At 45.2% G+C, this 15000-nt stretch overlaps 1 protein-coding gene across 1 annotated transcript in view; it reads right to left on the reverse strand.

The window, feature by feature from the left end:
• Positions 1-15000, reverse strand: part of LOC130373451 (diacylglycerol kinase beta) — a 68775-nt gene that overhangs the window by 39477 nt on the left and 14298 nt on the right. The window contains exons 11-19 of the mRNA XM_056579963.1: positions 14237-14325; positions 13468-13584; positions 12797-12895; positions 12273-12383; positions 12065-12138; positions 10478-10552; positions 8098-8183; positions 7883-7972; positions 4905-5065 (exon numbers count right to left, since the gene is read on the reverse strand). Of these exons, the coding sequence (XP_056435938.1) occupies positions 4905-5065; positions 7883-7972; positions 8098-8183; positions 10478-10552; positions 12065-12138; positions 12273-12383; positions 12797-12895; positions 13468-13584; positions 14237-14325 (902 nt within the window). The remainder of the gene's footprint in view (positions 1-4904; positions 5066-7882; positions 7973-8097; positions 8184-10477; positions 10553-12064; positions 12139-12272; positions 12384-12796; positions 12896-13467; positions 13585-14236; positions 14326-15000) is intronic.

Raw genomic sequence — 15000 nt, forward strand, 5'->3', positions numbered from 1 at the left:
TACTGAAAATACAATCACATATTAATTTGTTTTTACATTTTTTTATTGTATTTAATACTTCATACACCAAAGATAGTCAGTCTTCTCGGCATTGAAGGATAAAAAAAGGATAATAAAGTGCATATTTGCTTGATCAGTATTAGTTTATTGTTTTTATTTGACTGTTCTTGAGGAACAGTAAGGTAGTGTGCCTTTGACCAGGAAAGGTGTATGTGTCGGGTGGGCATAAGTGAGGTGGCAAAAGTAGCAGATGTGATGCTGGGGGAGAAGAAAAATATCAGCCTGCAGTGAATCCATTGAGGCAAGCAGAGTGGAAAAGTTCCTTCGTAGACCCGGACGTCAGAGGCATAAGCTACCATCTCCCGCTTATCAATAACTTCCTACTACACAAATAACCATATGTACTGTCCATAGTGAGGCCACATCGTAGACCAGCATCACACTGTGGTCTGTATCGTCCTCTCAATTCCTGGAGATTGAGGAAACAGATGATGGGCAAACGCTCTAACAAAAAACGGCCTTGCCAGTTCTTCAGAAATGCCATGGCAACGCAGCCATGTGTAGCGAATGACTGCGCAGTTACAAGGAGAAAAGCTGACCCTATATGGTTATGTCGTACCGCATTCACACTCCTGCTTAAGGTTACATCACTTTGTGTGTGAGTCAGCCGGACAGTTTTGCCCAGGTGTCGTGCGTGCCCAGCAACGCGGCCATCTGTCGCCGTTGCTACTGAAGGAGAGAACATGGATCTGTTCCATGTCAGAGCGGAGCGCTATCACAAGACGCACGAGCCGACACCTTGCATGTGCTGTCATGGCACACACAACGCCTGTATGTGCCGCCGCCATGACATGGAGTTTCATATCAGGTCAGGAGGTGGTGCATGTCATTCGACAATCTGACCCCTCCTTAAGGCGTTAAAGGCATCTGTCTGTTTCCTTGAGCAAGGTCTATCCTCCTGAATGAAGGCGTACAGCAGCTGCAGCCTACATGGACGTCAAAGTTCTCCTGGGTTTGTCAGTGGTTCACCGAAAGCGAAGGGAATATTCTCCGTGAGCTCCGTGAGGTGCGTTCACACCCAAAATGAAGGCGTGGCACAAATCCTTTCAAAGTCACTGCAAAGACGCCAATAGAGATGAATTTGAACTTTTCCGCGAATTTCGCTTGATGCTTCTTCGTGACAGCCTATCAGCGTTCCCTCCCTGAGGTCCAACATGGAGGAGAAAGTGATTGTTGCCGTTTGCAGACTCCCGGAGCTCTATAATAATCATTATAAAACAATAAAAAATATAGTATCACGCCCAAAAGCTGTGTGCGCCTACGATCATATTATGAACCCATAAACTACGATGTTGGGTTCTCAGACATCTCTGGCACTTCCATGACAAGTAAAGACTCACAATATTCGCTTTGCTTTTGGTGTGACGAACAGTTACTCAGGTGAGGTCGCTCGCGCAAACCGCAAACTTTTCTTGTGCAAAGAATTCAGCATCAAGTGAAATTCGTGGGAAAGAATCAAATATGTCAACTTCAGCGAATGACGAATTTGCGAAAATGTCCATCTAATCTCGTCTTTGCATTGACTTTGTATATATTTGCTTTTGGTGTGAACACAAGTTAACGCTCTTAAAGGTGACCAGATATAATGACTGTCTATTTGTCAAAGGTATTCCGAATGGGGGTTTTATATTGAATCAATATGCCAACACTGTAGATTAGCACGGCGGTTCGGATACAGAGGCCAAGGAGAGGACCTTTTCCCCTTGGCCACCTGCGAGCATTCCTTCCCTGGGGCTTTTGAGATGTTGTCTGCTAGGTACTCGGTACAAGATATTAGGTACTTGACCATGCAGCAACGATTAACCGATAGCAAAAAACGCTAATAGTGAACACATGAGGCGACGCGCATCCTGAGAGGGCTACGGAGAGGAAAGCAAGCACTCTTCACTGTTTTGCCTACATTTGCATTTTTTTCCAGAAAAACACAGTGCACACATGCACACAGACACACAGACACACACACACAAAAACACACACCACGCACACAATACAGACACATACGCACAGTGAACGCAGCAGAGGGCCCTGTGCTTACATAACCTCTCTTTTGTGTATCTCCTCAGTGCCAAAACCGCCCCCATGTTTTTGTGTTTTAGTGTTTACTCTTCACCTTCTTGTGTGTTGTGTTATTTCAACATTTGATACCAGTGACAACAAGTGGTGTTTGTTGCTGCATGTTCATCCTACAATCCTTCCATTACTTTTTGGAATTGCATTACTATTTTGGGATTTTGACGCTAAGCTGGTAGTGCTAGCTGACCTATTTATAGCAGGATTGAGGCCAGTAGCCCATACATAACATGACCAACCAAGAAGTCAATGGATTGACTTGTCATATTTGGAAGGATTCGTGTGATGCTAAATCCATAACTGTAGGGTGAAAAAAAATGACATTTACAATGTAAACTCAAGATACTATCTAAATTAATAACTCATCCATCGGGACTGTTCGGCTTACCAAAAAACAAACAATAACGTGGATTCATACTGACATTCTCCCGACGGGATACAGCGAGATAAAGAGTTGCTAAGCAACTAGAGTCGAAGCCGGTAGTGTGCGCCTTTCTTCTCCCCATTAAAGAGGAAACATTCATTAAAACGGCCCAGAGAAAGATAAACCATTCCAGTGATGACACTGCAAACAGTATGTGCCCTGGTGGGCCTAGGTATTCTCATGGTAACTGCTTCTTTCACGGCTCCATGTGGGGGGAATTCACTGCAGGCGATAAGCTAATCCATCCACACACACTGCAAACCATGTTGATGTAGTCATAACGTAGCACTTTTGGAAAGATACACAGTGAATATATCTTTAAAAATCTCCTTTCCAGCGAGTTTTAATATTAAGTTTTTTCTTCTTGAATTGTGTATAGATATAAGAGTGTGTTATTTTAATCCCCCTTAAACCAAACATGAATAAACCAAACAAAGCAGAGCTTTGGATTTTTAAATCTGCAGTTTTCACGCCCCTTTCATGCCCCTTTCACACAGATAGAGTGAACTATCTCTCTGTCATTAATCAAAATATTGCTTGCTTATTTCCCTGTATAATTGCAAACCATGGGGGAAATACTCAATTGAAGAGCTAATTTCAGAAAGGAAATGTCTTTCTAAGATTTGCTGGCTGAATCACAGAGGTTTCATGAACTTTTTATGTTTTATATTAATTATATTCACCAGATTTACTTCCATTTGCAAGACTCAGTACGTTTACATGCACAGCTTAATCCAATTAAGGACATAGTTCGACTATGCTCCTCAATCGGACAACTGCAATTGTCAGAGTATACATGGCGGTGAGAAAATCCCTTCATTGGCCGAAGCATCTCTCACCCCGGTACGATAGGTGGCGCTGTGCCCATTTCAACAAGTGGTAATAGAGCCACCGGTGGACCTCTTTACGTCACTAGCAACAACAAACTCAGGCGGCCGCAGCATTCAAGAAAGATGTTTTCAGTAGACAGCTGTCAGTTCACTTCGGGTCAATGTCATTTCTCCGATGCTCCATTGTTCCGACCTCTCGGTCGTATGCGGACTCCTCCGGCGGTGAAGCAGCGGGAGGAGTCCAGCCGGAGGAGTCCGCCTACGACCGAGATGATGGAATGGAGCGTCGGAGAAATGGACCAGAAGTTAACTGACAGCTATCCCGCATACGGCAACAACAGCTATGTCGCGTTTCAATATGGACTTCAGAGAGTCAAAGCCAAAGTTCCTTTACTCCAATTCCTTCTCCACCATGGCCGAGATAACCCTCACTACGAGTTTTTACTAGTTGCCGAAGTACCAGAGAGTCTGAGAACCTGACGCAGTCTTTAAGATTCATAATATCAGAGAATATCCCATCATTTCGGCCGCGGCGCAATGAATGAATAAAGATCCTAAAAAAACATATATTTTGACAGATGTGCCCGAAGTTACTTTACAACCTCGTTGATGACCAACATTTAGAAAGACATGTACTTTTAATTCAGCCTTGGGTGAAATCGAAGTGTTACTTAATTCGACTAATAATCGAATAATCTAGGTGTCTTAATTCGAGTATGAGTAACTCGATTCGATTCGAATATAGTCTGACTAAGGTGTATACATGCATCTTAATAATCCAATCATAGTTGGACTAAGCCAATAATTTGACTTTATTGAATGTCATGTAAACGTACTGATTGTTGCTTCTCATACTCCATAAAAGCTGTATCTATTGATACAACTTTTTGGATATTGGATATTTACGAGCCCCAGAATAATTAATTAAACCGGTTGAAGTCTTTATACGTCAGAGTGACGCAGGGGAGACCTAACAGAAAATTGATGTAGCTCATTACACAGGCCATTTAAATGGGAACGCATCCCTCATAGGCGCCATTCACCAGGCATCTAGCTGTTACCTGATCAAACTGCAATGTCATCACTCTGCACTTTGCACAGAGTTAAAGCCTACTTCTTAACGTTTTTAGGAGGTGTCCTCACTGGGGGATCACCTCAGTTCAGTTTGTTTGGGTTGTAAAGCCATTAAGCTGTGGAAAAGTCTGCCCTTTCATGTCAGGTCTGCTCCTTCTATGGACACCTCTAAATACGTCTGTAAACCTGTTCATCTCTCCTGTGTTTCAATCAGCTTGAGATTCTGAGCATGGAATGTCTTTCATCTACTGTGTTTTTTTTCTATGGCCTGTCTGTGGTTTTATTTGATGTTGTGAACGGTTGTGTTAGTTTGGTTTATACCGCGCCGTACATCACGCTGGTTGTTTTCAAGTGGCCTCTGTAAAAACACTTACTTTGCGAGCATGGAAAGGGCACTGCGGGTGGCATGTCTGGCCCGGGGTGCCTGTGAGGCATTCCTTACTTACCACTCCTATGGAGAAGTAGTTGTTGACGATGCTGTAGGGGACTGGGTCGCCCTTCTCCTCCTTGTCTTCGGCGATGATGTCGATGTTCCAGCGGTCCAGCATCAACTCGATGCTGTGCTCGATGTCCCGCAGGGGCTTCAGCATGCTGCCCCCCTCGTAGCCTGCAGGAAGCACACTGGGGTTGGTAGAGTACAGTACAGTAGAGCACAGTAGAGCACAGTAGAGTACTGTTTCAATTTGAATACTAATGTATAGAAATTGTTCATATCTATAGTATTTGTTTGAATATATTTAAAAAACCATTCTGTATGCCACTGGCATTTGCTGTTTTCCAACCCCCGGTGTATTTCTGAGAAACTTCGTGCTGGTATTATTGTTGTGAGAATTATTGTTACTTATATTAAGACTGAGATGCTTGGTCCATTGTAAACAAGGAGCCTCACACCAGCAGTTTAGCAGTAGGGTCCAACAGACACTGACAGGCAGAGACAAAAGCAGAGTTGTGATGGGTCCGGGCCCTCCCCGACGCTCAGCAGCCCCTACCCCTACCCTGGAGGAGGAGACGAGCTCTGGCCCGGCCCCAGCAGGGGGCGGTCTCCCGCAGACGCTAATAGCTACGGCGCTAACTCGAGATCAGAGGTGAGAGCATGTCATAACGATGCTGCAGGGGAACGAGCCGCTAATGAGTGCTGTCACGCTGGGGGGGCCAGGTATTATGGGTTGTCTGCCTGCGTGCACTCGCAAAAAAAGAGAGATAAAGTGCATGAGACAGTCTCGCTGGTGTTCCTAGTGGTCTCTGTTTTTGTCCTTTAAAGACCTCACATAGCTTCATGGCATGGACAGTGGATGTCTAAGCAGCTCCAGTATTGGCTTCTTTGTATTTGTTGCTTGCCGTGACAAAAGGAACTTCACTGTTCAGAAGAACCCTGTGTTCTACTGTGCATATGATGAATAAAATACTTTGACTTTGACTGTAGATGGTTTAATAATTTCTATTGGGCTTCTTGTCATGCCTTGGGTCACTTGTTTTCAATATGTTGGTCAAATTGAACACAGTAAAGTATTAATCGAGGTACACATGTACCAATCTCTTTTTCAACTATGTTCCTGCAGGGACCACAAATGGAGAGTAAAGAACTAACTCAATCATGGTGTCTTTTTAACTGGCCAACAAATAGACTAGACAACAAGACCATTGACAAACATGTCCATTTGACCCTTGACAGGTAGAGACGTCACAAAGACAAGATAGTTTAGCAGCTTTTGAACATAGTCATGTACATTCAAATAAGTGTTGTGCACATCGCTTTGAGAAAGGATGGATTCTGACTCTAGCCAGAAGGTGTCACGGTTTACGCTGATAAGAATGTTTCTTCCATGTTTGTTTCCACATTCTTGCTAATGTTAACAGTTTCACACAAACAATCTTGTAAACATACAATCATTTGAGTGTATATGAGAACACAAACACAGACAAACACACACATAATTTGTTCCCCAAGCTTGTATACAGGTTATATATAGAAAATACAATTTGTTAGACTCGTAAAACCGCACTGCCTACTCACTGTGCCTACATAACCATTTAAAATTACATAGACAAACAAGCATTTGTTTAAACAACTGTCCGACAACACACTCAGACACGCACACAGCTCTTGGTTTCCAGTGTGAGACTCGGAGTGTGTGAGAGCAGAGCTTTCCCATGGGCCGGGTCGGTTTTATTTGTCCATCATCCTATATGGCTTGAGAGAACCCAGCTCACACTCGTCTTTCTTTAAGAACTGGTGTAGCCTTCAGTTAGCGGTTTTATTAGTTTTATTATGTATGTTAACACAGGGTGAATGGTACAATGAAATGTGTGTGACTAGGAAAACAGATCAGTTCAGCAGTAAGAGAACTAGTAACAAAACAGCACAAGTCAGTGCAGTATAAAATATGATAAAAATAAATAAATAATAGAACAACTTGTTACTATATTCAAATGAGGATTTTTTGGTCTATCAGTGAAAGTGACAAGTGTTTACAGAACTTTATATTGCATATCAGGTATGAATCAGTCCTGGAACAATCTAGCCAGTCATTGCTTTGTAAGTGAAATGGAATATTTCAGTTAATAAGCAGAGGCGCCTGATGGCCCGGTTGTGTAAACGTTCCTGAAGTCACGTAGTCCATACAGCTGTGCTCCTGTATTGTCTGCCGTCGACCCTAGCAAGGGGAACAGGCTCCTGTTCAGTGCTGGGTGCCTGTGGTCCTTCATGATGCTGTTGAAGAATATCCAGAACGGCCGGGAGTCCTTTGCCAGTGCTGTGTTCGGCCGCTTCCACCACCACTCTGTAGCGACTAGCCGCTGTGGTCTGAACGGATCCCCGTACCCGAACATAATGCAGTCGAAAGCAGGCTCTTGAAAGGTGCCCCTGTAGACTTTTGGGAGGTTAGTGAGGTCTTCAGGGCATGAAAGCCACTGGCGAGCTTGCTTGACCACAGTGTCGGCGTGTTGCGGCCAGAGAAGTCCGTACTTGGAGGAGCTTGAAGCTTCTGACCCTTTCAACCTCAGCATCACCGACGGAGGATGAAGAGATGTTTCGTACCCTGCTGAATCCTGTAGTCCACCGTCATCCTTTTAGTTTTACTGACGCTGAGCTAGGGGTTATTGCCCATTATTGAGATCCTCAGGCAACATAGGGACTGGCTTCTGGCTACATAACATGCGCAGCCCTCCCCACTCAATTAAAGCAGAAACCATCAGCCAGTAGTCATACCGTCTAACATTACTCATTCCAATTAGTAATTATACCAAGCACATGGGCTGCTTTGCAGCTTCCAAGATGGAAACACACACACACACACACACACACACACACACACACACACACACACACACACACACACACACACACACACACACACACACACACACACACACACACACACACACACACACACACACACACACACACACACCACTTTGGTCTCACCTCCTCCCCAGCGGAGGCATCGGGCAAGGTCGTTCCCCGTGCCCAGGGGCAGAATGGCCACCGGGGGATACCTGGCAAAGTTGGCCTTGTCTGCAAGCATAGAAACAAGAGATTTGGGGATTTTATTGGATGGAAAATGGTGGTGTTCGTGGGTTAGCTTTTACATGCAATTAAATGTACTGGTTCGTGGTATGATGGAACAGGATATGGGTTACCTATGCAGTCCAAGATCCAGCCCACAGTGCCATCCCCTCCACAGGCCAGCACCCTGAAGTCAGGGACGTCATGGAAGAAGTTGAGCCTAAGCAGAAAGGTAAATATGTTGTTAAGAGGGTCCTCTTCATCACCTATATAGCATCTTCTCCTATTTGCCATTAGAATGCTATTTCAACCATAGTTTGAAAATACTATCAGTAAACATATACAGTGATTATTGTGAAGGGTTTTGTGTGTGTGTGTGTGTGTGTGTGTGTGTGTGTGTGTGTGTGTGTGTGTGTGTGTGTGTGTGTGTGTGTGTGTGTGTGTGTGTGTGTGTGTGTGTGTGTGTGTGAAAGAAAGAGGAAGAGAGAGAGAGAGAGAGAGAGAGAGAGAGAGAGAGAGAGAGAGAGAGAGAGAGAGGGACACACGTGTGTGTGTCTCTAAGGCCATAAAGAAGGTGTCTACGTCAAAGGCTCCTCTAGTTTGTGTTGAGACAGAGGCGTCACCAGAAGCCTTCATCTATGGGGGCCCTTTACTGTCGGGAATTTGGTGGGTTGTAAATAAAAAACTGATGAAAGACAGGTTCTTGCCAACGTTGGCTTGACTGCAGTGTCTTTCCGATACCGAGGGTACCTAATCGATATAGGCCTACCGGAAGCAGACAAGAAACACTTCGGCCGCTTGCTGGAGGTTTCGCCCAAGAATGTATAAATAACAAGTAAGTGCTTCGAGGTCTAAATCACTTCAGGTATTACTTTTTCTCACACATGAGACGTCTGCTGAGACACGCCCCATTAACCTCTCCACCAAGCCATGGAACAACACATTAACCCTCCCCTACACACACATACACACACAAACATTAAAACACATATCCTCCGGTACAGGTCCACTGGCACCTCAGACGTGATTGGAATGGGACCGGCATACAGATTCACTGACCCAAGATCTGCGGATGATTGCCTGATCTTGTGTTGTGCTCTATGTTTTACAGACCAAGTCCTTACGAATGGCTAGTAAACCATCTCTGGGGATCAGCCAGAACCGCTGCAAGAACTCCCCCCTATAATAGGCGCTGGACGCAGAGAGGTGCTGGGCAAGCAGTTGCCCCTCTCCTGGCTACTGTGAGGTGCCTGAATGTACTTGTACATAGCCCGGCCCAAGCACGTGTCACCGCGTGTATCCTATACACTAGCGCCTGAAAAATAACTATTTATCAGCCAAGAGCTGTTGGCTGCTCTGCCTTGTGCATGGAAGGAGAGTATCAGCGGTGGGTGTGGGGGAGAGGGGAGCCAGGCCAGGTGCCTGGGAACAAGCCAAACAGCCTCTAATGAGGGCAATGACAGCCGGATACTTTAACTCACTAGACAAATAGCTGCAGGTTAGCCCACACGGAGGCCGTGGAGGCGGTTGCTAGGGAACACTGGGGTCCAGACCTGGCGAGTCGGCCTGGAGATAAGGCGGCAGACCTCTCGTTAGCGTCAGAGTCTTTGGTTCTTTGTGAGTGTGGGTGTTGATGTGTAGAGACAGTGCATATCAGGGTGGGTCTTTGGTTCTTCGTTTGTGTGTGTGTGTATTGCACATGCCTGCCTGTGTGTAGACTGCGTGCCTATTCTCTCCTTCTCTCCCTCATTCATTCTCTTCATAACTATTAGTCATAGATAACTATACAATTATGTCTCTCTCTGCACTATCCTATGTGCTGTTCACAATATTGTTGTTGACATTGCTAATAGCAAATGCATATAGACACTGCACAGCCCCCTAAAGGCCCCTGTGCCTCTCTGCGTCTCTCTCTCTCTCTTCCACACAATATCCTCTAGAGGGAGGAAGCTGAGCAAGTCGTGCCGAGAGAGAGAGAGAGAGAGAGAGAGAGAGAGAGAGAGAGAGAGAGAGAGAGTCAAGGCTATTGTGAGGTGCTGCATATCTATTCCAATGAACCAAACCCTCCACTGCATAACGTTTATCTCGAGGTACAGCATGTCCTCGGCACTCACCGATGCATATTACCAAGGGAATGTGTGTGTGTGTGTGTGTGTGTGCGTGTGAGTGCGCTTGTGTGTGTAAAGCAAAGCAAAACAACTTTGAGAATACTTGGTGATAGAAACCGAATTCCAGCTGAGCTACCTATCTATTCCATAATCAAGTAGTAATATTATAAATAACTTGTACCATGAATTTATGATTAACTTGCGATCAAAAAATGTACCAAAGGGAAAAAACAAAACGAAATAAACAATTATTGTCTACGTCACTATTTTTTTCCTTTGGGTCTTAATCTATCTCCTTGCTGTACACCTGAGAGTAGTGTGTTGCTATAGTACACAGCAAAAAGTACCCACTAAATGCAATACAATTATGAACATTGGATTGAGGGTTACTATTGGTCAGACCTACCCCACAGTGGGCCCCTCTCGGTCCAGACTATACACCTGTCTGGGGTTCAGAAGGTACCGGAGTTTCCTAAGCACCCTAGAGTAGGACGAAGGGAGGAAGGAAGGAGGGACATTCTATGATTATCAAAGTACACACTCAGCTGTAGAGACAGGAGAACAGCTTACATGCCAGGATTGATGCGAGTATAAGGATTGGAAAGCTTCAGTGTTAGTGCAAGGAGGACTACTGGTATTTGACCGTGTCGATTTTTAATTCAAATTAGATTGTGTTATAACATTTAAGTTTTTTGTTTCTTTTAAGAATGGTGACCTTTGCTAGCAAAGTTATTCCAAAGGATTCTGTGACATCTTGTAGCTATGCTTATTTGACACATATAGACTGCGGGCATGAAAGAATCTCTTTCCTGCAACCTTGACCAAGGGGAAGTTGTTCAAATGCCTATTTGAGCCACCACAATGGACCTTTGCACAAGATTTGAGCATGTATTCATGCATTTCAAAAATAGTTATATTTTCTTTTGTTGACTTAAGGCCAACTGTACAGCGGCGGATGAAAATCACGGAGGACACACGGACACCAAACAACCCTCAGAAAGCTACTATTCATTTCCTGTCATATCATGCGCTACAGGCAGTATAGCATTTAAATGTAAATGATATTTGGAATATTACTATGAACAAACAAATAGAATACTCGACGATGTATTTGTAAAAATACGAATAGAGACTTGCATCGTGGTTAAAGTGAGTTAAAGTGAGCAGTTGGAGGGAGGTACCCTGCACTAAAGATGGAGTCTTGCTCAGTAGCTGTTACTCCATGAAGAATGGTGCGCAAAGGTGGGTGAAAGATTGGCAGAAATGGTGAAAACAAAGAGAAGGTGGTAAGGGTGGACATTTTTTACAGCTTTCAAAACACCTAATAGCATTCAGCAGAGGAGAGAAAAAACAGATGGCAATGACCAAAACTTGCTTCAGCCAATTAGCTTAATTGGCGTCAAACCTGGATAGACAGAGAAAATACTGTCCCGTATGGGGCTGGCAAGTTAAAAAATATCCCTTTTTTGTCTATTAATAGAGGATAATTTCCTTTTATAATAGTGTTTAGTAGTCCGTTGCTATGGTGACGTGTCAGAGAAGGCACAGTCTGTTTCCCGGTTTTCTGCTCGGAGCAGAGGCCGGGGAACACTGAACACAATCATTTACAGCTTAAATAGCAGTAATGCGTAATAACAGCATTCAGGGAAACAGCGGGGAACAGCTGAGTCGCCTCGGACTATCATTACAATCTCCCACTTCTTTTCTCTGCCTCACGTAGTGGTGGCATTTGGAAGAATGCTGCTGCTAATGGCACATCAGGCCCGGGCTGAATGGCTTAATCCTATGGGGAAAAAGGGGGTGTATCTGAACGAGGAGGACATTCGCCTGGCTCCCCAGACCTTGTGAATGTAACGGTGCTCCTTGCCCCATCGGGCTCGTTTGGAGGAGCGCATCTAGAAACCGCGTCCAAATGGTGCCAATGGTTAAGTGGTGAGTGGTGAGACCCAAACCTGATCATAAGGGGAGGCTGCTGTGGGAGGCCTTGACTTACCGCTCGCCCTGCCTGCCTCCGCTCTTGGGGTTGACCAGTACGAGGAGAGGGTGGGTGCCTGGGAGAGGGCTGATCTGAGAAACGACAAACAGCATTGGTCAAACCCGTGAGAACCCGAGAGATGGCTGGTGAGATGACGTGGAGTCAAAGGGACGGATGGTGGGTTTGGTTTGTGTCAGAGTGGACGGTGGACCAGGGTGCTGCTGACCTGGAGAGCCTGGCCGTCCCCGGGGTTGAATTTGAAGGTGTGGTTGGCGTCGTCCGGGCTGGTGCTGGGCGGGGAGTCGCCCTCACCACGCTTCACCGCGGAATGGCGGTCCTGTGGACGGTCGGCAACAGAGGAATATGTGAGCATGGTATGGACAGGTTTGGACAGGGAGGGTCAGGAGTGGGTAGGTATGGACAGGGAGGGTCAGGGGTGGGTAGGTATGGACAGGGAGGGTCAGGGGTGGGTAGGTATGGACAGGGAGGGTCAGGGGTGGGTAGGTATGGACAGGGAGGGTCAGGAGTGGGTAGGTATGGACAGGGATTGGTAGGTTTGGACATGTATGGTTAGGAATGGATGGATATGGAGGCCTTACAGAGGAACGGTATTCCTTTAAAGGTTGACAACATAAGTTTTGGTGATAGATTCTAGACTTTTCTAATATTTGCCATGATAACATTAATGAATAACATGCCGTTTAATGCTATCCTAAGAAACCGTAAAGGAAACCACTGAACGTCTCTCACCAAGACGACGGGGCAGATGTACGAGGGCAGCAGAGTGTGGTCCCTCACGGCCCCTCCATCGCACTCCGTCTTCACATTGGATGCGCACTTATTATGGAGCTAGTCAGGGGAAAAGAGACACACGTAGTGGATACGTCAATGGCATCCATCTGTAAGAATACTGTTAATCAACGCAAGGCCAAGTTACTGCTCAGAGACCGAAAATGAACAAGCGGCACTCATGACAGAAGTGAACACAAATGCTCTGTTAGCAGTTCCGCCAATACAAAGTAAGGAGTATGATGACATCTAGTGGATTTGTAAGGCAATTACAATTTCATGTTAAAAATGTTTTCTGCCTTTATTTTTAGGTAAAATATCAACAACAACAACAACAACAACAACAACAACAACAACAACAACAACAAAAGCAAACTTAAGACTGACCCTCCAATTTGAATCTCTTTGGGATAATACAAATTTGATATGAAGAATTTGTGTGTCTTTCTGTGTGCACGTTTGTGTGTGTGTGTGTGTGTGTGTGTGTGTGTGTGTGTGTGTGTGTGTGTGTGTGTGTGTGTGTGTGTGTGTGTGTGTGTGTGTGTGTGTGTGTGTGTGTGTGTGTGTGTGTGTGTGTGTGGTGTGCGTGTGCTTGTGTTCATGAGCACCGTCGTGTGTGTGTAACCACTCACAGTGATCTGACACCACACGCAGTGCAGCCCCGTTAAGCCCTGGTAACACTTGATGCTTCTGTGACAGCGATCGCACTTGGTGGGAGAGTTGCCTTCCATCCACACGTGCTGCATAGCCTGGGGGAGGGGCGGGGGAGAGGCACAAACAAACATATGAAGTAGAATACAAAAGAAGAATAAAACATAGAAAGAAAGAAAGATGAAATGCAACTTTACATTAGCAGTGAGTCACACAAATAAATGCAATGATTCAAACAAAAGCTACAGAAAAGCAGGCCCGTCTTAAATCATCAGGCTCCTTCCTTCTCAACCAAGACAGACCAGGATGCTATGTGATGTGTGACGCCATGCACAGGCAGCACTCCTCTGAGCTGGGGATAGCCAAGCATACAGGCCCCAGAGAGCATTATGGAGAGGGCCAAATCAAATCGACTATAATACAGAGGCTGTTAAGTAGGTCATAAGGTACGTAAACACGGCTCATTGCTCCAATAATCTGGGCCCGGAGCCAATGAAGACCTCAGCTCCACAGGCCTGTCTGTGTTGTAACCTCTACTTATTACCACTACATCTACATCTCACAGGGAGTTAAGCATGAGGGGTTCAGGCATTAAGGCCCCATTCAGACCATAGGTTAAGATTGACCTGCGGCTTGAGGATATTCATTCTTCGTTAGCTCTCCAATGAACCTTTTGCAACGTTGGACAGCATCAGATACAAGGTAATAATGAGTTGTACGTGTGCACACCGTGCTTGTGTAGATACTCACATTGGTGTGTCTGCGGGACTTGGCGTATGTGCTGATGCAGGCGGCGATATCTTTGGACACACAGCGCTCGTGAACAGTGTACTTGCATACTAAACAAGGGGCATGGGAGATGCAAAAAACAATGAATCAATAGAGCTGAAACATTCTTGACACAACAGACTAATAGGAACTGGTCAGCACAGCATTGTATGTGCACACAGCATTAGATTGGCAGAACCATTACTGTTGCCCTATAAGCCTACTCTGCTTGTTGAGGTTCATTATTTTCTAACAGGCTGCCCTCCTCGTCATGTTCGTATCTATAAGTAGGGGGGTCTCGTGGCCTCTTGGTGCAAATTAATTTGATCTTCTTTCAAGAGTCATGTTCTCTACTCTCGTAAGATTAAAGCCTCTGCAGGTAATATTTGAGAGTTTTTAAGAGCGAGAGAGCAGAAAATAGCAGAAGAGAGCAAGATTTTGAACATGAACAACGCCTTCTCCCTCTCTGCTCCCTCTGACTCTGAGTGTGGTCATCACCTACCTGTGATGCAGGCAAGGTGGATACCGAACGCAATCAGGGTAGAGATGCCCTGATTGGCCAGAAATGACCCAGGAACAGTGTAAGACCTAATTTGGCCCACACAGAGGCAGGCGCATTCTACCAGAACAGATATTCTAACGGAGGATTTCACTCCGTAATAGCTGATTGATGGCTATGCAATTTCTAACCACTTACACTCAAATAATAGCTCTTACATATAAGCTTTAATCTAGAGCACCTTTTA

The sequence above is a fragment of the Gadus chalcogrammus genome, chromosome 20, assembly GCF_026213295.1.
Source record: "Gadus chalcogrammus isolate NIFS_2021 chromosome 20, NIFS_Gcha_1.0, whole genome shotgun sequence".
In the NCBI taxonomy this organism is placed as follows: domain Eukaryota; kingdom Metazoa; phylum Chordata; class Actinopteri; order Gadiformes; family Gadidae; genus Gadus; species Gadus chalcogrammus.